Below are 22356 nucleotides of genomic sequence, written 5' to 3'. Positions count from 1 at the left end.
AGTGTAAAGATTGTTCTCTGTGTGAGAGGATCAGGGAAGGGATGCCCAAGATTTAAGGATAGAGGAAAACAGATGAAAAAGGCGCTGTGAAAATAGGAGATTCAAATGATTAGGGAAATGTAGTGCATTGTTGGGCAGTACTGAGGGCCCACATGATATCTGTGGCCATAAATATGAAGGAGGACCAAACAGCATGATTTTCTTTAATCATGCTCAGCTGCTCAGGTGCAAGAATGAGTAGGTAGTAGTTGGGTTTAGTCAGAATTAAAGGTTCTCTAGGTCAATAAGACTGAAAGCAGAAAAGGACATGGTAGTCGATGGTGTGCAAGGGTGTGAAAATGTTGGACCATGGAATCTATGCTTAAAAAATGAGGAAATGAGGGGGGACATAAGGACTGGGAAAGAGGCTACAGCAGAATATCTCTGAGAAATTCTCCCTCTACAAAATAACAGAGCAATCCCCATTTCAGCAAAAAGCAAGGGAGGTTACATCTGACAGGCATTCTTCTAGAAAAAAAAAATCTCACTTTTCCTTTATAATTTCGATCCTCTGGTATAGTGCTGCTCTCTTTCCATTTATGCCTAAAGTCCTTAGTAGCAATTTTTAAAATATCAAATTAGGTCACATCATAATGGCTTTCTGTGACAAACAGAAATTGGCTCAGATTATGTCTATTACAGTCAAGTTATGAGTTTAACTTCTGTTAACATATGGAGAAATTTTAGATATTAGAAGGAAAAATTCATTTAAAATGATAATGCTAGGTTGTCCTTCAGTAAAAACGTAAAGTAGGAATAAAGCAATTGTAATTGTATTACTGTATCTATGGTATACTCCTATTAATTTCTAACTTAAATTTGATATAGACCCATGTCTAGATTGAAGGATATTCCTTTTTTTAAATTATTTTTTTGAAGACAGAGAAGTTATCAAGAAAACTTCTAATCAAGTAATATCATATAGTATTATTGACCATCATACAGTATTTATAGCACTGTGGTGGTATACAGATAAGTGAAATCTTAGTTCAAGGAAACTCATATCATGAGGTTTCAAGATTAAGTCTTATTTACAGTGACAACACAAGGTTCTTCTTTTTTTAAATTCTATGCTATTTGAAATCATATTTTAAGAGTAAAGAGAGGAGCAGTCTAGACAGGTGAGATCTCTAATTTTAGACTGGCCTAAATATGACTGTAGTTTACCTTTGAAACTGACCAATAATAAAAGCATTCTAACAGTTTAGAAAGGTGATTTAGCCAGTTTTGGTATATCAATTCATGTAAACTGCAACAGAAGCAGCAAAACCAACACTGCTCAGATGAGTACTTTCAGGTGCTAATTACAAATAATTCTCATGGACTCACTAAAGTAGTATCTCTGCTAGGAAACATCTGTTCAGATTAGTTCTGTGTAACTTTAATCAAGAAAACAACATTAGAAAAATATATAATTTGGACCTCACTAACTCAGCTAGATGTCTGGCCAATAGTCTCCCTTAGAGACATTTCAGTTTTTAACTATTCCACTGGTCCTTGCAACCTGAAAAAACCTAACAGATTCTTTAGACTTTACCCTATAATTTATCATTTTCATAGACAACACAAGTTTTATACTATGCCTACTTCATTCTTGAATTTTACATTTTAATTCCTCTCAGCTTGTTCAATTAAAAGGGAGTAATAAATAGAATTTTTTTAAAAAAAGAAGAGGTAAATAGGGGTGGGAGTCTATGAAAACTGGCATAACTGATAATGAATGTCAATTACCTGAACTCAAAAAGATAACTTGGTTGAATACAAAATTTTAAATCACATCATTTTCTCCTCAAAATTCTGTAGGTGTTGCTCTGTTACTTTCTTTAATTTGGAGTCTAAGTGATAGATACTAAATTTAGATGACTCAGTACTGTAATATTTGCTCCCTAGCAGGTAATTTGTTAAAGTGCTCTATGTTTATGTCTTATTTTGTTTTTCATGCGTGGAGACTTATATGATAGCTAATAATTATTTTAAATCACAAACTTTGCCAGGATGAGTCCAGATGTGTGTCATTTCTTATTTATTTTGCCTGAGAGATAATGAACATTTTCAATTCATATGACCAGAACTCTTTTCCCCCCGGCACTGGGAATTTTTTTCAGTTTTGTTTTGATTATTATTTCTGTTCTAACTGCTGTGGTTTATTTTTCAGAAATAATAATTGTTATTGAATTTCCATTCTCTTTATGTTATGGCTTCATTTTCATTATTTTAGTTCCTCTTCCTTTATCTTTTGAATTCTAGGAGAATTTTTTTAGCTTGTTCTCCATCATACTGATCCGATTTTCCACAGTGTCGATTTTAGTTTTTACTGGTCCCATTGTGGATTTTAGAGTCTTGCAATTAATCTTCTCTCACCCACCTTCCTTTTCATCTCATCCTGTTGCTTTTTCATTTTTCTATTCTCAACTTGCAACACTGTACTCTGTTTCTTGGATGCATGCCATTCATTCTAATGAATCTGAGAATTCTGAATAGTTTTCTAAAACTTTTTGGTTTCCTAGTGTAAATAATCTTTATTACCATGCTCTTCTTGTGAGTTTCTAAGATGATATTCCATTTCCTTTGTTATTCAAATATTTTCAAGGGTTGCATATAGTTGGGTTTTATTCTATTTACTCAGCTCAGAACAAAAAAAGATTTATCTAAGACTAGTATTTTCCAACAGATAGGATATGTAGATTGATCTTGGGGTCACTCTTTTACTTCAGTGCTGCTCTAGTCCCAGAACTATGGATGAATAATAATTTATATGTACAATTTAAGCTCAATTTAGTAGTATTTTGTAAGCTTTCCAGGTAATGAGCATTCGCCCTGTTGAGAAGGCATTTTGCCCCACTCATAGGTTGGTTCTCTATCACTCTGAAGTAATGGAGTACATGAAAAAGAAACTGTACATCTCAGAGTACACTACTGCTTAGTAGTAGAAACCTACAACACTTTGTTTGTATATATTACATTTCTTAGGATGTAATGCACTTCTGTTAGACCTCTTCCTACTTCCCTGCTGCCTAGTTGTTTCTGGGTTTTACAGACACCAATGAGGCAACACTTTGGCTGCCTCCCAGATCTATGACCCTGGAATAAAGAAGTCTTTCCAGACACTTTATCCCTGAATCAGAAACAAGAAAAGAGCTTCAGTACTATCATCTCAGATTTTAGACCAGCAGATATGGAGGGCCATCAGTTACATATCTGGAAACAATTTCGCTAGCCCTGGCTTTCATGGGACTATCCTCTCAGATTCTGAAACCAGGTTGACTGTAAATTCTAAATTTCTTACATTATTGTGAATTTCATCCTTTCTATTTTGTTTTAAAGATTTTTTGATGTGGACCACTTTTAAAGTCTTTATTGAATTTGTTACAATATTGCTTCTGTTTTATGTTTTGGTTTTTGGCCCTGAGGCATGTGGGATCTTAGCTCCCGGACCAGGGATTGAACCTGCACCCCCTGCATTGGAAGGTGAAGTCTCAACCACTGGACCACCAGGGAAGTCCCTCATCCTTTCTATGTATATACATATTTCTAGCATCCTCACTTTTCAGATGAAGAAACTAGGTCACAGAGCAGATAAGTGGCTTGTCCAAGGAAGCAGTCAGAGGCAGGACTAGGCTGCCAACCCAGGAGATTTTACTCCAGAGCCTGTGCACTTAATCATTGAACTCTCTATCCTTTCTGAACACTAAACTTAGTTAAAAAATTAGTTTCATCCTATAATGACCACAGTCCTCTCAAATCATGGTTCTTGTCTCTGTTGACAAGTATATATGTAACAATTAGAATAATAGTAGATAACATTTATTAACTACTTGATATGTGCCAGGCATTGGGTTATACAATTAATATACATTATCACATTTAATCCTCACAACTCTATGTGATAGATACTATCATTATTCCCATTTAACAAATTAAAAACAACAGCAATAATAACATTAGGCCTTAGAGATGGTAATAAATTTACCCAGAGTCAGATCTGGTAGATGGAAAGGCTGGGATTCAAATTCGATCTGACTTCCAAACCCAACTGCTCACCTTTTATCCTATAAAGCCTCTATTTAATAGGTATAATATGTTGCATATAATTCTACAATAAATTGATAGTATATTTTGCTAAAAATCTCATATGTTAAGAATTATATTATATATTCAACTATAAATACCTTCTGAAACAAAAATTTTCCTTCATCATATACAAATGGTTGCAAATTGGCCAGAGATTTCTGAATGTGCTTGTGGTAAGGGATTTAAATTCAATAAATTTTCCTATATTCACTTTGGTAGATCTCTGTGCACTGCATGAAGAGGCTTTCTTACCCTCTGACTTCCTGTAGGGTTTAACCAAGGAGGAGTACTGGCAGGAAATCAGACAGAGGAAGGAAAGGACCCTTGGGGTATTTGTTTTGTTCCCTCAATCCCTGAGGGTCCTTGCATGCCAGATGAGCACCAAAGGTCACTGTTCGGGCCTCACAGTGGTAACTTGCCCCTGTTACTAGCCCACAAGTTTTGTGCTATATCTTGTGACTTCCCTACACCCTGTCCACCCTTGTAAATCATTCCTTCACTAAATTCACTCAAATTACCGAAATTAAGTGTGCCATCTCTCTTCTCTGCAAAGACCTGGGCTGATACAGAAATGATCTGTTCTGGCATAGAACAAATGCCTTAATATTTTAGAAGAGGATATTCTCCCATGCTATATGCATTCTTAATGTTCATATGTCTTTTTAGAAATAGCAAAGATGTGTAAGTGTAATTACAAAGAAAAGGATGGGTAATGTTACAGCAGACACACTTTCCTTGGACTCCTAATGTTGACTTTTCAAATTGGATATAATAAATCACTCATGACTCAGTTAACATACAATTTTAATGCAAGATGAGTAGAATAAACAAGCAAACCCATGATTACTGCGCATAGAAAACTATTTTGCTCACTTCAGCCATGTCAATTCCATCCTAACTGGGATGTTTTAGGCACTTAAAGATTTATGTTTGCCTCAAGTATTTATGAGCCCAAACTAAATGTGCCTAATACCACTGGGTTTTATAAACAGTCAAAGATAGCTAGTCACTTATATTTATGACATATGTGGTGAAATATTTACACAGCATCTCCTGGACAGGAAACTGTGGGGTTGAAGCACCTCGAGTGATCACTGGCATTATTTTTCTATTCATAGAAAAATGTGTTAGCAGGAATATAGAGAAATAAGCACTCTAAATATTGGAGAGAAGGTAAATTTACTGACTTGAAGTTTAAGATACTCTTTTAAAGACTTTGTGTAGCAATTCTGCCTCTAATAATTTATCCTAAGAAAATAAGCACAGATGTGTGTAAAAATTTATTTATCCAATTTGTTCACTAAGACAATCAATATAAACACCCATATAAAAAGGAATATGCAGGGGCTTCCCTGGTGGCGCAGTGGTTGAGAATCTGCCTGCTAATGCAGGGAACACGGGTTCGAGCCCTGGTCTGGGAGAATCCCACATGCCGCGGAGCAACTAGGCCCGTGAGCCACAACTACTGAGCCTGTGCGTTTGGAGCCTGTGCTCCGTGACAAGAGAGGCCGCGATAGTGAGAGGCCCGCGCACCGCGATGAAGAGTGGCCCCCGCTTGCCACAACTAGAGATAGCCCTCACACAGAAATGAAGACCCAACACAGCAAAAATAAATTAATTAATTAATAAACTCCTACCCCCAACATCTTCTTTAAAACAAAAACAAAAAAAAGGAATATGCAGTCATTAAAAATGATGTTATCTAAGAATGTATAATGGCATGGAAAAATATTTACAAAATATTCTAGGTGGAAAAAATAGGTATTAAAATGATATGTAAGCTACTTCCAGTGCCAGCCATGATGGAGAAAGCTGACTGCAGCCTATCATTCCCACTAAAACTCACAACAGAATACAAAAACCACCACCTAAGGACTTAGAAAAGTACACATACCAGGTGTATTGGGAATTAAAGTGAAAACTTGAATTAAGGATCCATAATGGGTGAGATCCATGAATTTTTATTTTCCTTTTTTCCCTAGAATTGACTTGAGGGCAAGCTGAATTCTGGAATTGTGCAGCAAGTACAGACAGCAAAAACTCCAGGAGAAACGCCTTCTTCTCTGCCAGAGGTATGGGGAAAAGACTGCTGTGTGCTGGAGATTTTGAGGGAGATCCCTTTTTTTTTTCACCTTTCATTTCTCTCCCAGCCGTGCTCTGAGGCCAGGCCCAGTCACAGAGCTGCACAGGCAACAGCACATGTATCTAAAACCCCAAGAAAAACCAGAGAAACTGGGAAAAGGCCTTCTTACAGAGGATTTTTTTCTCTTGCTGCTTCTCTGTGAAGGACGTTCCAATTGTGTAGGACTGCACGGCAGCATAGGAGGCTCAGATTCTGAGAGAACTCCATCTTTCTGGCCAGAGAAACCAAGGAAAAGAGTGTCTGAGGGCTGTAGAGTATGGGAGAAATCATGGAGAGAAGAGAGCTGAAAAGAAGCAACTCCTAAGTCTATGTTATGAACTGACATAAGTCTTGGACCTGCCCAGAACAAACCTAAAGAAGCATAGCAGATGCATCAAGACCTGAACTACCATAGAAAACATTACCGTAGTTCTAGACTAACCCTTGAGTGGTGTAAGCTCCAGTAAGATCCAAAAAGCATTGCAAAATCTTTGAAAATTCAGCTGACATCAGAACCACTATGAGACAGAATACGAAGTTAGAACCTAACTCGATTGATTGCCTCTTAAACAATCAAACAAAAGTAAGTCAACGTTTTCCAAAGGGCTTTAACAAGACCCAGAGTCTCACGACATAATATTCCAAATGTTCAGGGTATGTTCAAAAATAACTTGACATACAAAGAGCCAGAAATCTGATCAATATTCAAGGAAAAAGACAATTAACAAATGCCACTTCCAAGATGGCCCAGACGTTGGAATTATCAGGCAAGGACTTTAGGACAGCTCTTCAATGATCTTCCATAAGATAAAAGGTGAACATTGTTTAAAAGAATAAAAGATAGAAATGCTTAGTTGAGAAGTAGAAGCTATGAATAAAATGGAAATTTTAGAACTGAAAAAGACAAAAGCTGAAATTTTAAAACTCCTTGTATGCACTTAATAGCAGAATGCAGATAACAAAGGAAAGAGTCAGTGAATTTGGAGGCAAATCAATAGAAATTATACAACCTAAAGAACAGAGAGGAAAAAAAAGACTGAAAAAAGAAAAAAAACCCATGTCTTCAGAAACCTGTGTGACAATAATCAAAAGGTTTGATATTCATATCAATGGAGTCCCAGAAGAAGAGATAAAGGAGATAGATGGATGCAGAAAGAATATCTGAAGAAACAATGACTGAAAACTTCTCAAATTGAGTGAAAGATATCAGATTGCAGATTCAAGAGGTTCAGCAAATCCCTAATAGCATAAACTCATAAAAACAGGGCCAGACACATCATAATCAAACTGTTCAAAACTAAAGATAAAGGGAAAAAACTTAAAGCAAGCCAGAGGAAAACAACACATTACATTCAAGGGAGCAATGGTTTGGATGACTGCAGATTTCACATCAGAAATCACAGAGGCCAGATGACAGTGACACAACATCTTTCAAGTGATAAAAGAACTATTAACCAGAATTTTATACCCAGTGAAAATATCTTTCAGGACTGAAGGCAAAACAGAAGAAGCCTTTGATTAAGGAAACTAAAGGAATTTGTTGCCAGTAGATCTGTTCTTAAAGAAATGCTAAAAAAATGTTCTCAGGCTTATAGGAAATGATATCAGAGGGAAATACAGACACAAGGACGGAACGAAGAACAATAAAAATGGTAAATATCTGGGTAAATATAACAGACTATTTTACTCTACTAAGTTATTTAAAATATTTGACTTGATAGCAAAACTTATAATATTGTCTATGGAGTTCTCAAGTTATTTGGATGTACTTAATATGACAATTATCACATAAAGTGGGGAGGGTAAATTGATAAGGTTTGTATGTTTTAATTGAAGCGGTCAACTATTCACTCTAGATTGTGTAAAGTGAGGTGTGTATATGATAATCCCAGAACAGCAACTAAAATGATAATACAAAGAGATAATCCAAATAGCCAATAGTTAAATTAAAGTGAATACTAAAAAATACTCACATAATCCAGAAGAAGGCAGGAAATGGGGAATGAGGGAACAAAAAAAGGGTAAGAAAAAGAAAACAAATAATAAATGGTAGACCTAAATCCAACCATTTCCATAATTAAATTAAATGTAAATGGTATCTACTGAAGTATAGAGATTATCAAATAAGTTTAAAAATAAGACTCAGTATGTTGTCAAAACACAATCCACTTTAAATATACCACTATAGGTAAGATAAAAGTAAAAGGATGAAAAAAATATACAATCAAAAGAAAGCTGGAAAAGTTATGTTAATATCAAGCAAAGCAGACTTTGGAACAAGGAAATTTATCAAGGAAAAAGAAGAATATTTATAATCATAAAACAAACAATTCATCAAGATATATAGCATTCTTAAATGTGTATGTACTTAACAATGTATATGCCCCAAAATATGTGAGGTAAAACTGATAAAACTGAAACAAGAAATAGACAAACCCATAATTACACTTTTACACAATTACACGATTACAGAGAGACTTCAATGCTCCTCTCTGTTAATGAGAGAGCAGGCAGACAGAAAATCAGCAAGATATAGGAGACCTGATCAACGTTACCCACTAACTTAATATAATTGACATTTAAGGAACACTCTACCTAACAAGAGAAGAATACATTTTTTTTTCAAGAGTACATGAAATATTCAACATGATAGTCCATATTTTAGCCATAAAAACAAACTTAACAAATTTAAAAGAATTGAAATCATGCAGAAAATGATCTCTGATCATAATGGAATTTAAACTAGAAACAAATGATAGAAAGATATCTCAGATATAGCCAAAAATGTGTAAATTAAACCCCACATGTTTAAATAACCATTGTAAAATAGAAAGACTCTCGTGGGGGCAAGGAATATATGGGAAATCTCTCTACATTTCTCTCAATTTTGCTGTGAACCTAAAACTGCTCCAAAAACAAAGACTTGATAATTTTTTTAAATAGAAAGACTCAAAGGAATTTAAAAAATATTTTGAAGTGAATGACAATGAAAATAAAATGTATTAAAACTTTTGAGATGCAACTAAAGCAGTACTTAGTATTAAATGTTTTAAAAGGGAAGAAGGACTCAATTTAATAAATAAACAATCTGTTTCCACAGATTTATTAGTTAAGAAACTAATAAAGAAGAACCAATTTAACCCAAAACAAAAGGGAGAAAGTAATAAACTTTAAAAACAGAAATCAATGAAATTGAAAACAGAAAAACAATAGGAAAAAACCAGTGAATCCAAAAGCTGAACTTTGAAAAACATAAAGAACTTATGAGAAGTCCTTAGCCACACTGATACAGAAAAAAGAGATAAGACACAGATTCCCAATATCAGGAATGAAATGTGGTTATCACCACAGACCCTAAAGACAATAAGAGAAAGATAAGGAAAGAATGTTGATATTAGATGAAATGGATCAACTTTTTGAAAGATATAAACTACCAAATCTCAATGAAAAAGAAAGAAATAAGCTGAATACTCCTATATCTTGAAATCAACCAAAATGAATTTTCAACAAAGAAAACTCCTGGCCCAGTGGTTTTCAATTATAAATTCTGTCACAAATTTCAGGAAGAAGTAAAACCAATTCTGCTCAATCTCTTCCAGAACATTGAGGAGGAATAAGGCTAGCATTACACTAATATCAAAGTCAGGCAAAGAAGAAAAATAAAAAACTACACACAAATATTCCTCATTAACAGAGAGGTAAAATCCACAAAATATTAGCAAATCAAATTAAGCAATATATAAAAAGGACAATATACCACAGCCAAGTGCATTCACCCCAGGAGTGTAAGACTGACTTAATATTCAAAAATCAATCAATGTAATTCACCATATTAAGAGGGAAAAAAAGCCATATGAACATATCAATAGACGCAGTTAAAATCATTTGACAAAATTCAACATCCATTTACGATATTTTTTTTAAAAGCTTCTCAGTAAACAAGAAACAGAAGGAAATGTACTCAAACTGATAAAGGGTATATGCATAAAAAGTCTATAGCTACTATTATACTTACTTGCAAAAGACTGTTTCCTCCTAAAAAAGAAATGACAAGAATATCCACTCTCACCACTTATGTTCAGTATCATATTAGAAGTCTTAACCAATGCAACAACACATGAAAAAGAAATAAAAGCCATGACAATTAGAAAGGAAGAAAACTGTCTCTATTAGCAGATGATATGGTCGTCTATATAAAAAAAGAAAAGTCCATGAAATCCACAACAAAGCTCCTAGAATGAATAAGTGAATTAGCAAAATCATAGGATGTATTTAACATTTAACAAAAGTAAAATTTAACAATTTTACTTTTACTTGATTTACAAGTAAATCAAATGTATTTAACATTTTGATTGTATTTAAAATGTATTTAACATGTATTTTGATTTTACTTGATTTACAAGTAAATCAAATGTATTTAACATTTAACAAAAAGTAAAATTTAACAATACTATTTGTTTCACTGAAGAGGACATACACATGGCAAGTAAGACATGAAAAGATGTTCAAGATTATTAGCCATTTGAGAAATGCAAATTATAACCCCAATGAGATAGCACTACACAGCAATCAAAAATTAACTGGATGTCATCAAAATGATAAACTTTTGCTCTGCAAAAGACACTACAGATCATCCTCAATTTACCACGGTGTCACATCCTGATAAACTCATGGTAAAGTGAAAATATTGCCTAAGTCAAAAATGCACTGAACACATAACCTACTGAACATCATCACTTAGCCTAGCCTGCCTTAAACGTGCTCAAAATACTTACATTAGCCTATAGTTGGGCAAAATCATCCCACCCAAAGCCTATTTTATAATAATGTGTTGAATGTCTCATGTAATTTACTGAATACTCTACTGAAAGTGAAAAACAGAATGTAGGTGTATTGGTTGCTTACCCTCCTGATCGCATGGCTGACTGGGAGCTGGGGCTCGCTGCCCTGCCCAGCATTGCAAGAGCATATCGTGCCACATATCACTAACCCAGGAAGAGATCAAAATTCAAAACTGGAAGTACAGTTACTACTGAATGTATATCACTTTCATACTACAAAAAAGTCGAAAAATCATAAAGTCGAACCATTGTAAATTGTGGCCTGTCTATACCAACAAAAGGTAAAGATACTCCCAGACAGGGAGAAAATGTTTGCAAATCACGTATTTGACAAAGAACTTCTTTTCAGCATACACAAAAACTCTCAAAGCTTAACAATAAGAAAACAACCCTTTTTTTTTAAAATGGGCAAAGGATTTGAACAGGCGCTTCGTAAAGAAGATATATGTATGATAAGAATGCATAAGAAAAGAGGCTTAATACCATTAGTCATGAGGGAAATGCAAATTAAAACCACAATGAAATACCACTGCACAACTATTAGAATAGCTAAAGTAGAAGAAAAATTGACAATGCCACACACTGACAGGACGCAGAGCGACTGGAACCCTCACACATTGCTGATGGCAGTGCAACGTGGCACAACCACTCTGGAAAACAGTCTGGCAGTTTTTTATCAAGCTAAACATATACTTGCCATATAACCAAGCGATCCCACTCCCAGTAAAAATAAAAACTCATGTTCATACAAAAACTTGGATGCAAATGTTTACAGTAGCTTTCCTCATAATCACCCCAAACTAGGAAAAACTCAAACGCACTTCAATTTATGAGTGAATCAACAAAGCGATACATCAATACCATAAAATACTACTCAGCGTTAAAATGGAACAAATTATGGATACACACAGCAGCAGAGAGGAATCTGAAATGTATTATGCTAAACAAAAAGCGCCAGGCTCAAACACTATATCCCGTCTGCTTTACATATTTGTGTAGAAAAGGCAAAACTACAAGGGTAGAAAACAAACCTGTGATTGTTAAGATTCAGGGGAGGGTTTGACTCTAAGGGGGCAGCACAAGGGAATATTTTAATATTTTTAGGTGATTGTGGTGGTGGCAACTATGCATCCGTCAAAACTCAGAACTGCGCACCAAAAAGAGGGAATTATGGTGTCTATTAATTTTAAAAAACAAATTTATACAAACCATATGTATATATTGAATTTTTGTTTCAAAGAAAAGGACATATATGGCTCAAAAGGCAATTGCCAAAATACTAACATTGGTATCTCCTTTAATTTAAATATAATTTTAAAATAATTTTTATAAATAATATGATTTTTCTGAAATCTGAATATATAACTGTGCACACACATATATACACATACATGCATATAATGTATACATGCATATAATGTATACATGCATATATATACGGTCTGACTTTCCCTCTATGTGTGTTTCTGAGTATTCATGAAGTTCTGAAGAAAATACCATCTTGAAGCACTTCAATGCTAAGATGCACTGAAAATTAGGGACACTTAAGATGGAATATATTTGCTTCCCTATGGTTTCCAGTATTATACAAATTTTCTGGAATTTTAGGTACTGCTTTTGAAATTAAAATTTTAAGTTATAATACAGCCTGACAGTTCTAAATATGTCAACCTGAAAGGGCTAGACCACTGTCTCACTGACTTTTTAGAATTCCATGCTTCTAAAGCACTGTCATGAACACATGCCATTTGCTCAAGATTCAAAATGACAGTATTCTTATCACTTGGTGAATTCAAGCAATTTCTCTGGTGATTCCCAATTAGCCTGTCTTGATCCAGCCTATCAAAGCAACATTGCATACCTTGCTGCCCTCCACGATGGATCTGATCCAGGGGTCTCTCACATGCAGAGAGGGGTCTGTACTCACTGTCCTCTGGCAGGAATACCCTGCAGGTGAGACAGGGGCCCTTTAACTGTCTAGCCACAGGCTGCTAGACGCGAAAGAAAGCTATGTTGTTATGGAATCCTAAGCAGTAAGCTTTTTCCAAGTGTGCTTGGATCACAGGAACATCTGATTCAATATGGAAAACTGTAGTATTGTTCACACTTCCACAGAAACATATGACATTTCAGGGGAACACAGAGAAACAAATGAAAGCCTCAAGAGCAGTTACCAATTTTGTTAAATGTTATACCAGACATGGGGGATGGCAGAGATGGGAAAAGAAGTGACCTCAACATGGTCAGATGACTCTGTAATTTCAATAACATTTGCAACTAAGAAAGGGAATTAGAGATTATATCATCAACTATTTCCCCGACTCTGACAAAACCAGGTCCCTATTTTATGTTTGCTCCAAAAGAAACACTTTCAAAGAGGGGGAAGAGGACTCTGTGTAAAGTATTATACTCAAAATTCTTCTCCCAGGTTAGGAAAAAGCATTATTTAATCCTTAAAGTTTACCTGCATTTTAGGGTCAAGTCTGATTGTACTGAAAAAAAATTTGCAGTTTCACCCTCTTTGTATAATATCCAAAAAAAAAAAGAAAAAACCAAACCAAAACAAACCAATCTAATTTTGTTCAGGCTACTCAATGAACTACTGGCCTTCACATGGCACTCTGCGGTTTTGACTGGCAAAGCTAAGTATCATAGTTACATAATAGTATGTAGAATCTCTTCTCAAGATATTTTATTTCCTATTTAAAATTAAGCCATGCACTTAATGGGGTCAAGAATATTTTATTATAAGTATATAAGTAAATATGACAAACTCAAATGCATCATTTAGTATACTTACGCAGTTTTTTCTCCCTTTTAAACATTTTTAAAGGTCAAAAATTCTTAGTGTGTCTAAAAGCAAAAAATCTATCCTCCAGGTGTACTTGACCATTTCCTGCTCTTTGAACACCCCAAGCTTTTCAACATCTGAACACTTATTTATCCTGCTCACTCTGTGGTTTTCTCAAATTCTTTTGTAAAACGGATTTAGATAACAAAATTAAGTACCCAGATTATACTACCTTAAACCTCTACAAAAATGCCTTCACCCAGTCAAAACAGAAGACCATGCCTTTGGCTTTCATAAAATCATAATATAAAAAACATCAACAATAAGAATATTTCTATTGATAATCTGCTAGAAAACAATCAAAGGCATTACCTGCTATGCTACCCGATGTCATTTATATGACTAGCTGAGTGATAAATAACCTTGCAAAGTCAGTGCCTGGAAGGAATTGTATTTTTCCTGATAAATTGTTATGCTTCCTTTATTCCAACAGTAGAGACAATACAATCAAATGTGTATTCTTTTTCACCTGATTTCCCTAAAGATTAGACAAACTTGTTTCTCAATTGCAACAAATAGCTCACCCTTGGTACCAAATACATATTTTTCTCTTTCTTTTATTTTACAGTTGTAATTTTTTACAACATGTTTTTAACTATGTCACAGTAAAAGTGACATAATTAAATATATTTTGAAATATGTTTAAATATGTTTTAAATATAGTTGGCAGAATTAATATATGAAGGCTGTGTCCTACAAGCTATTCCATGTTAAATTACAAAACAAAAACAGCATGGCCTAGAGCAGCATTTTTCAAACTAAAATGTGAAAAAGAATCACCTAGTGATCTTATTAACAGGTAGATTCTTATTCAGAAGGTCTGGGGTGGAGCTGGAGGGTCCACATTTCTACCAGACTCCCAGATAAGATCACTGCTGGTCCTCACACTACACTTTGAGGAGGTAGGGCCTCACCGGTGTTCAGCCTGTGCATGAATGGAAAGTCAGTATAGGAGAAATAATGAATATAATGGAGCCCTAAGACATGGTAACTATCAAAATGCCGAGTACCACAAACTAGAGCAAATGGGATCATCACATTTCTATTTCAACCTTTAAAAATCAGTTTCTTAAATCCAAAATCAATATTAATTTTTTATAACAAATGTCCAGTTCATGTTTTTCAAAGAAGTTGATTCTTATTCACGTGTTAGACATTCTACCATATAGAGCTGAATAAAATTCTGGTTGCTATATTTCAAAAAAAAAAAAAATCTGTAGTGTTTCGAATGTTTTTAGGAGGAAACAGGACAGGAAGAGAATACTCATTGAACATCTGGAAAGTTCCATTTATTCAAATGTTTCCTAACACCCAATGTATTCCAGCACTACTTTGAGGCCTCAACATCCAGTTTCTTTTTTCTTTTAATTTATGTTTGTTGGTTTGATTGATTCCTCATTTCTATTATTTTGGGGGACAATTATTATATAACTTGGGAAATTATTTGATTAATGAATAAGTGAATGAATCTGCATCATTTGAAGAAAATCCATCAGCTGTGATACTAGTTAAGAAAATATTTGAACATTCGTCAGTTTAATTGTTTTTTCTTTCCAGCTTATTTCCAGTTAAGAGTATTCCTCCCAGCATGGCATGTTTCACAATGATAATTTCTAAAATACTTCACAGTAAAGAAAAGGCCTAGTTTTTCCAAAGTTATTCCATTTTCACAGATTCTCACATTGCCTGTTGTCACATGTATGTCTCCTCAGCATAGTTTCTGGTTAAAACTAAAATTAACCAGTTATCTAATACACATAAAGAACTAGCTGAGTCACCACATCAGTACAACAACATTTAAGGTTTCTTTTCTAGGTCACAGGATTTAGAGCCAAGTATACTAGTCTTCTATTGCTGCTGCAACAAATTAGCATAAATTTAGTGATTTAAACACAAATTTATTATTTTATAGTTTTGGAGGTCAGAAGTCCAAAATGGGTCTCACTGGGCTAAAATCAAGGTGTCAGCAGAGCTATGTTCCTTCTGAAGGCTCTAGGGATAATTTATTTCCTCGCCCTTTCCAGCTTGGAGACACCTCCCACATTCCTTGACTCCTGGGCCCTTCCTCCATCTTCAAAGCCAGCAGTGTTGCACCTCTCTGGGACTTTCTTCCACCGTCACATCTTCCTCCAACTGACTCTTCTCCCCTGCCTCCCTCCACTTTTAAGAAACCTTGGGGTAACATGGATAATCTGAGCAAATCTCCCTATTTGAAGGTCAGTTGATTAGCAACTTTAATTACTTTGCCATGTAACCTAACATACTCACAGGTTCCAGGGATTAGGATGCAGACATGCTTTGGGGGCCTATTATTCTGCCTATCATGTGGAGACAGTATTCCATTTACTTACTTGAATTTTCCTGAAGCACTTTTAGTTCTTTTACAGTGCTTCAATTCTAGGAAAAGAAGCTCTTGGGGAATAACAATAAGAGTATAAGATTACTGATAACAGTAATATATCAGTAATAGTTCAGTAATAATGTTCAGTATAAGATTACTGAACATTACTAATGTTCAAATATCTTCTTAACCAGTATCACAGCTGATGAATTTTCTTCAAATGATGCAGATTCAGTTATTATGTTATTATGCAATTATTATGCAGTTATTATGCAATAACTTTCATTTCACTTTTTACCATGAGCTCTGATTCTATTGGGATGACTCTCATACTCAAAGTAAGGTATGGATATAGCTGGAACGGCCCCTGCCACATAACCATATGATCCTGGATACGTGTCGCCTGAGATTCCTGAGCTACATCCTGGTACACTGATGCCGTGGATCATGGAATCAGACTGTGGCCACCAGGATAAATGTCCTGACTCTCTGTGATCCAAGTTGGCTAGGACAAGGGCCTTCTCACTGAAGTTTTGAGAAGCTAAACCCTCTTGCAAAATTGCTCTAATGAGCTTAGAATCATTAAAAATGTCCAAAGCACTAAGTAATAAAGTTTATTCAGTTTTTTTTTAACACAGAAAAATGAAAAGTTAAATGAGTAAATAATAGTGGCCTAATCTTTTCATACCAATAGTAGGGACTCACAGGCTGGTTGTTGTAACAGCTGTACAATGCTTAAGCTCCAAAGACTCTAAATCTCTAGTAACAAAAAGAATAACATTTTGCATGAGTGTTTCTTTGAATATATTCTAGACATATTTTCTCACAGGAACCCTCAATTAAAGATTTATTATATTTTAATCAGAAGCCACAGAGATAAAAAGTTTGAATGATTGGCTGAAGGCCCTATACAAACTGAATTTAAGTATGAAAGAGACAAAAATATATTTGTCATGATTATTTAAAATAGGCAGGTCCAACCACTAAATGCTAAAATATAAAGTGTATGACAGTTTAAGCCGAGTCAGATTGGCTCTACTACAGTTTCACGTCACTCAAAGGTTCTGAGAGGTACATCGTTTCTTGTGAGTCTTGTTTTATAACACACAGTAAGCAATGCCAATGTGAGTTGTCATTTCTCGCATGGGTTAACAATACCCTCAATTTCTACCGCTCTCACCTGCTAATCCCCTCCCCTGCGCCCCCAAAACTATATCTAATGCAAAGGTGCTTCTGAGAACTGTTCATAGTTTCTATGGTTCTGGTGGGGTTTCCATCCGTATTTCAGCTCAGTGCTGTTCCCTGACAACACTCAAATGGGCCAGCTCAAAGTGAGATCAGGAGAAATGGGATAAGGTAGTGATCCAAGAGAAATTTTGTTCACATAGCCAGTAAAAGAATTCTGAAAATCTATGCACATATTTTTTAAATAACATCTAAATATTTTTAACATAAGTTTGAACAGTTGAAAAGGGGACATGATTTCTAACACTCTGATACATATTTATCAGAACTTCAGGGCTGCAGGTTTCAGTCTCCGGAAGTCTGCTACATAACATAAAAGGTAGAGCCAATCCTCAATGACGAGCCAATCAACTCAAGAAGACTTTCTGTCAAGATAAGTCTGACTTTGTTTTTCAATCAAATATGAAGATAGTTCTAGTGACAACTGTCTATCTTCTGAATCCTAAAAGGAACAGATAAATACAGCACAGAGCCTTGTCACGTGCTTGTCCCTTGGATGAACAAGGCAGAAGAAAGGAGAACTGGCAGGCAACACCCATGTTCAGAGACAGATCAGTTTCAAGAAAGAGCTGGAAGTTGAGGAACTGAAAATTGAAACCCCTGAAACACTCTATGCCCTGGTCAGTCTTGGTGCCCAGTTTGGAAAGTGCTGGGGGAAGGGCTTAAATTCTTCTCTGAAAGTATCTAACATGATACAAATTTAAAATGGTATTTCTGTACAAAAACCTGCTGACTGCATATCTTCGAAGCATCCTAAGCCTTTGGAAGTATCTTAAAACAGGTGTCAAGTTCTCTTCATCAAAACAAAGGGTCAACAATTAGAGATTACAATCTTGCTTGTGTAGCCAACCTTGTGTATAACCTTGGACGGGCAGTTCTGGAGATCCAGGAATTGGTTCTACATTTTCTCTAATCCTCAGAACTCCTAGCTTTTGTTTTAATTCTCTGTCCATACTTGACCATCTTTTAGTGTATGTTTGGGCCAGTCTTTCACCCTGAAGTTCCTACGTTCCACCCCATGTCCTTATTGGGTTTTATGCTCATGTGATACTTCTCCAGCCCTTTCAGTGCCAGAAGTGGATAAACTGTTAAAAAACAAACAAACAAACAAACAAAAGCCCTCCAACTGCCAAGGCCATCATTGTGCCAACAGAGGAGTTGCTTATGCAAACTATTGCGAACTTTTACACGGGAAGATGGGGAAAGTATAAAGTCCACTGTGAATGCGTTTTGAAAAGCTCTCTCTTCTAATGCTTCTGGGGGGGTGGGGGAAGGTTGGAAGTAAATTACTGACAATGGGCAAAAACAGATGCAAAGAAGACAACTTTATTAGGCGATTTCTCTTCTTTATGAGGAGCTTTCTTTCCTTTGTTAGGAGGACAGTCCTTTCAGAGGAAACACCAAGTAATTCGACAATACCCAGTTTCCTTCAGCTGCTGCGACTTGATCCCACGGTGGGTGCTCTGGAAAGCACCTTGGGGGCGAACGAGTCTGAGGCCGCTCATGACCAAGGTCGTTCGATCCAGTTGCTAAGTTGAGAATCTTCCCGTGCCACCTCTTAGAAGCAGGTGTGTGTTCCCCTCCAAAGAGCCCACCACCTGGCTGCGCCCCACCTCCACTCGTGCCCCAGCTACCAGATAACGTTGGGTGCTACAGAAAGTGCTGCTGCGGGGGCAGCCTGGCCTTCAGACGCAGTCACTGGGGAAGAGGCGAGGACCGGCGTGGATGCTGGAGCACGGGCGCAGGTGCCGGCGCACCCACAAACACACCCGGGCTCGGAGTGAGGGGAGGACGGGGGAGGGGGAGGGGAGCGGCCTTACCAGATCAATGAAAGTCAGGAATTTCCAGCTCCCTCCGTAGGTCTGGTGCGAGGGCATTTCGATGGCCTTGTAGTTGCACAGGATAGAGCAGTAGGACAGCAGGATGGCCACCCGCAGCACCTGGCAAGGGACAAGCGCCATGTTCGCGAAAGGCGCGGACGGGCTCGGCGACGAGGAGGACGGGCGGCGCAGGGCTCTGGCGGGCGCCGTGGGAACTCCGGTCGCGGGCGGGGCGGGCGGGGGCCCTGGCGGGACGTGTCCCGCGGGACCGGCGCGACCGCGAGCGCGCGCGCGGGCAACCTCGCGGGCGGGCGGGGCGGGGCGGTGTGTGCGGGCACCGGCGGCTGTGGGGTGGGCGGCGTGGCGTCAGCTCTTTCGTCATCTACGTCATTCTGCTGCTGCCTTCGCGGGTCCCGGAGACCCGGCCCGAGGCAGCCCTTCAGAGCCCCGGGAGCGGGTGGGCAGCCTCCGAGGACGACCGGGGCTCGGGGAGCGCGCGCCGAGATCCGGGGACCGCGGCCAGCGGCAGCGGCCGGGCGGAGAGGGAGCGCGGCCCAGGGTGAGCGGGCGCGGGGCCGGGTGCGGGGGCCGGGCAACCCGCCCGGAAGGAGCGGGCCCCGGGGTGGGCCAACGGTCCAGCTCGGGGACTTGCTGGCCAAGTGGCACCGGTGGAGGCGCGCACGTGGGGGGTGCAAACCCGTGAAACGGGGCCCCCGAGTGACTTGCTTTATTTTGGACCCAACTGGAATTTTAGTGTTAGACTACTGTTAATCTCTATGAAATCCCCTTATTAATTCTATTCCAGTGGGTAGGCTGCCCTGCACTTTTCCACCGGGGGTTTATAAATATCCTATCAATATATAACAAGGCCGACTGTGAACTGTGGACAAGGGGTTTATAAATAAAACGTTGTAAAGAAAGGAGTGTCAGATAAGTTTCTGCTGCAAGATTACATTCAGTTCAAGAGCAGATCATCCTGAGTCTGGATGTAAAACCCGTTTGTGTAATTTAATACTAATCTTTTGAGGGTTAAACTGGTTTTGCCGTTTTCCTTATTTATTTTTTCCTACACTCCAATACCAGGGCTTAATGGAAGGAAAATAAATATAAACTGGATTCCCTCCACCTTCCAGTAAATGTTGTCACACTGAAGTTGCTTCATTCTGTGGGCAGCATCACATTTCAGCTAACGAGATGCAGGGTCAGATTATGAAAGACAACATAGGTATTTCCTGTGGATCCATTTAAAACAGGTGTCCTCTGAAAATAGTCTCTTGAGTCACAGAATGTGGAGTGAGGGGGCAGGGAAAGCAGAGTGCACAGTGTTAAGAGGTAAAGTAGCAACTCCTGAATTTTTCCAACCAGTCTCTTAACCAAAATAAAGAAACCCAGTAGATATTTTCTAATCGGCCTCATAATTATGCCAGTAGAAGTTAATGTCCTCCAAATCAAGATAATTCCAAGAAGATTCTACCAGCATAAAACTATTCATTATTGATGATTTCTAGTTTTATTTTCATGTAAAAGTTGGGTGCATTTTTAAAAATTGTGTGTCCATGCTACAGGTTCATAAGATTGCAAAATTTAAAAGTAGATCTACTGAAGATCTAAGTCCTTAGTAAAGTTTTGAGTTCGTGTGATATCCTTAAAATTTGATACACCTTCCTACCTTACAATTTAGAAAATCATAAATAAGACTCCCTATCCCATACTAGAAAAATATAATAATATTTGTATAAAGCCATTTAAAATTTTATTCTGTACTCAATTTCTTTTTAAGTAACTATACCATTCAAAAAGTGTTTTGAACCTATTCTAATGGTTTGCTTTTGTTATTTTGTGATTTGCTAACCATAATAAGATAATGAGTTTTGTGGGCTTTTTTTTTAAAAAAATGAAACATTTGCATAAACATTGACTCAAATATTTTATGAGAATGTCAGTCCACAATTTTTGGAACATCTTGCTGATTATTTATGAACACATCCAGGTTGCTCTTTTTGCTTTTTAGACCATATCTAGTAATCTTAGACATGTTTCACATGTCTCTGCGAAAAAAATATTAACCTACACACAGACTGCGTTTTTCTTAGTGTAAGTATTGCAGTACAGTATTGCACTTAAAACTTCACTCTGTGGAAAGTTATCCTTTTTTATGAACTATAATACATTAATCACTGATAAGTTTTACATGATTCCATATTTGAGTTAGAGAATACTGCTTTTCATTGTACACTGTACAGAAGAAATATCTGCATGTCACTTTTTTAGCTTTTTCATACTGCCCCAACAATGAGTGGGGATGGAGGAGAGTAGCCTTGTCCAGTTGAGTTTCATGAAAACATGTTTCCCAAGGGAAGAGTTTAAGACCGTGTTTTAGCTTTTAGTTATTATACATTAGTGTTTCTTTGATTACTGTTAATAGTTCTTAGTCTATATATGGGTTCAAGATATTCTTCCTTAAGTACTTCTAAAAACTGATACAGAATCTTCATTCTTTTTCTTTTTTTTTTGAAGGGGGAGAGCATCTAACATATTGGTGATGATAATCCCTACTAATTTTGGAAATGACAAGGACCCTCTGTCTCCCTTACATTGTCTTCCAACAAGCCAACTTCATATAGCCATGGGTATTTGCTTACAAATTCAGGAGGAAGAATTGTGTTTATGCATATCCTTATAATATTCAATGTTTATGCATTTCCTTTGGTTCTGTGTTTACATTGGATAAGCATTTTCTAACAGTGTCAATGTATTTGAAAGGATTATTTTTCCCCCTTCACAGCTGTCTGCACCATAGGGTAGAAGATAAGATGTGTCCCTTTGAGAGGTTTGGGCTTAGGAAGAATCCCCTCAGTTTCGCAGAAAAGATACCTTTGGGTTGCTCATTTTTCTTTATTATAAAAGCAGCATATTTATTATATTAAAATAGGAAATTAAAAAAAATTACTCCCACTCTCACCACCCACAGAAAACACTCTTAACATTTTAGCACATACCTGCCAGTCTTTCTTACAATATATACT

The 22356-nt window shown here is 36.9% G+C and overlaps 1 protein-coding gene across 4 annotated transcripts in view; it reads right to left on the bottom strand.

The window, feature by feature from the left end:
* Window positions 1-19651, bottom strand: part of AIG1 (androgen induced 1) — a 239652-nt gene extending 220001 nt beyond the window's left edge. Inside the window, exons 1-2 of one of the 4 annotated variants that reach the window (XM_033867793.2) lie at window positions 19331-19651; window positions 18821-19208 (exon numbers count right to left, since the gene is read on the bottom strand). In XM_033867793.2, the coding sequence (XP_033723684.1) occupies window positions 19206-19208; window positions 19331-19471 (144 nt within the window). In that variant the 5' untranslated portion in view covers window positions 19472-19651 and the 3' untranslated portion in view covers window positions 18821-19205. Of the gene's footprint in view, window positions 1-18820; window positions 19209-19330 lie in introns of those variants that run through there. The other 3 variants (XM_033867792.2, XM_019951922.3, XM_019951921.3) reach the window with 3 other exon arrangements.
* Between the last annotated feature and the right edge of the window lie 2705 nt (window positions 19652-22356).

The sequence above is a fragment of the Tursiops truncatus genome, chromosome 12 (genome assembly GCF_011762595.2).
Source record: "Tursiops truncatus isolate mTurTru1 chromosome 12, mTurTru1.mat.Y, whole genome shotgun sequence".
Classification (NCBI taxonomy): domain Eukaryota; kingdom Metazoa; phylum Chordata; class Mammalia; order Artiodactyla; family Delphinidae; genus Tursiops; species Tursiops truncatus.
Note: the sequence above shows the minus strand (reverse complement) of the source record. Positions and strands in the feature narration are given on the sequence as shown.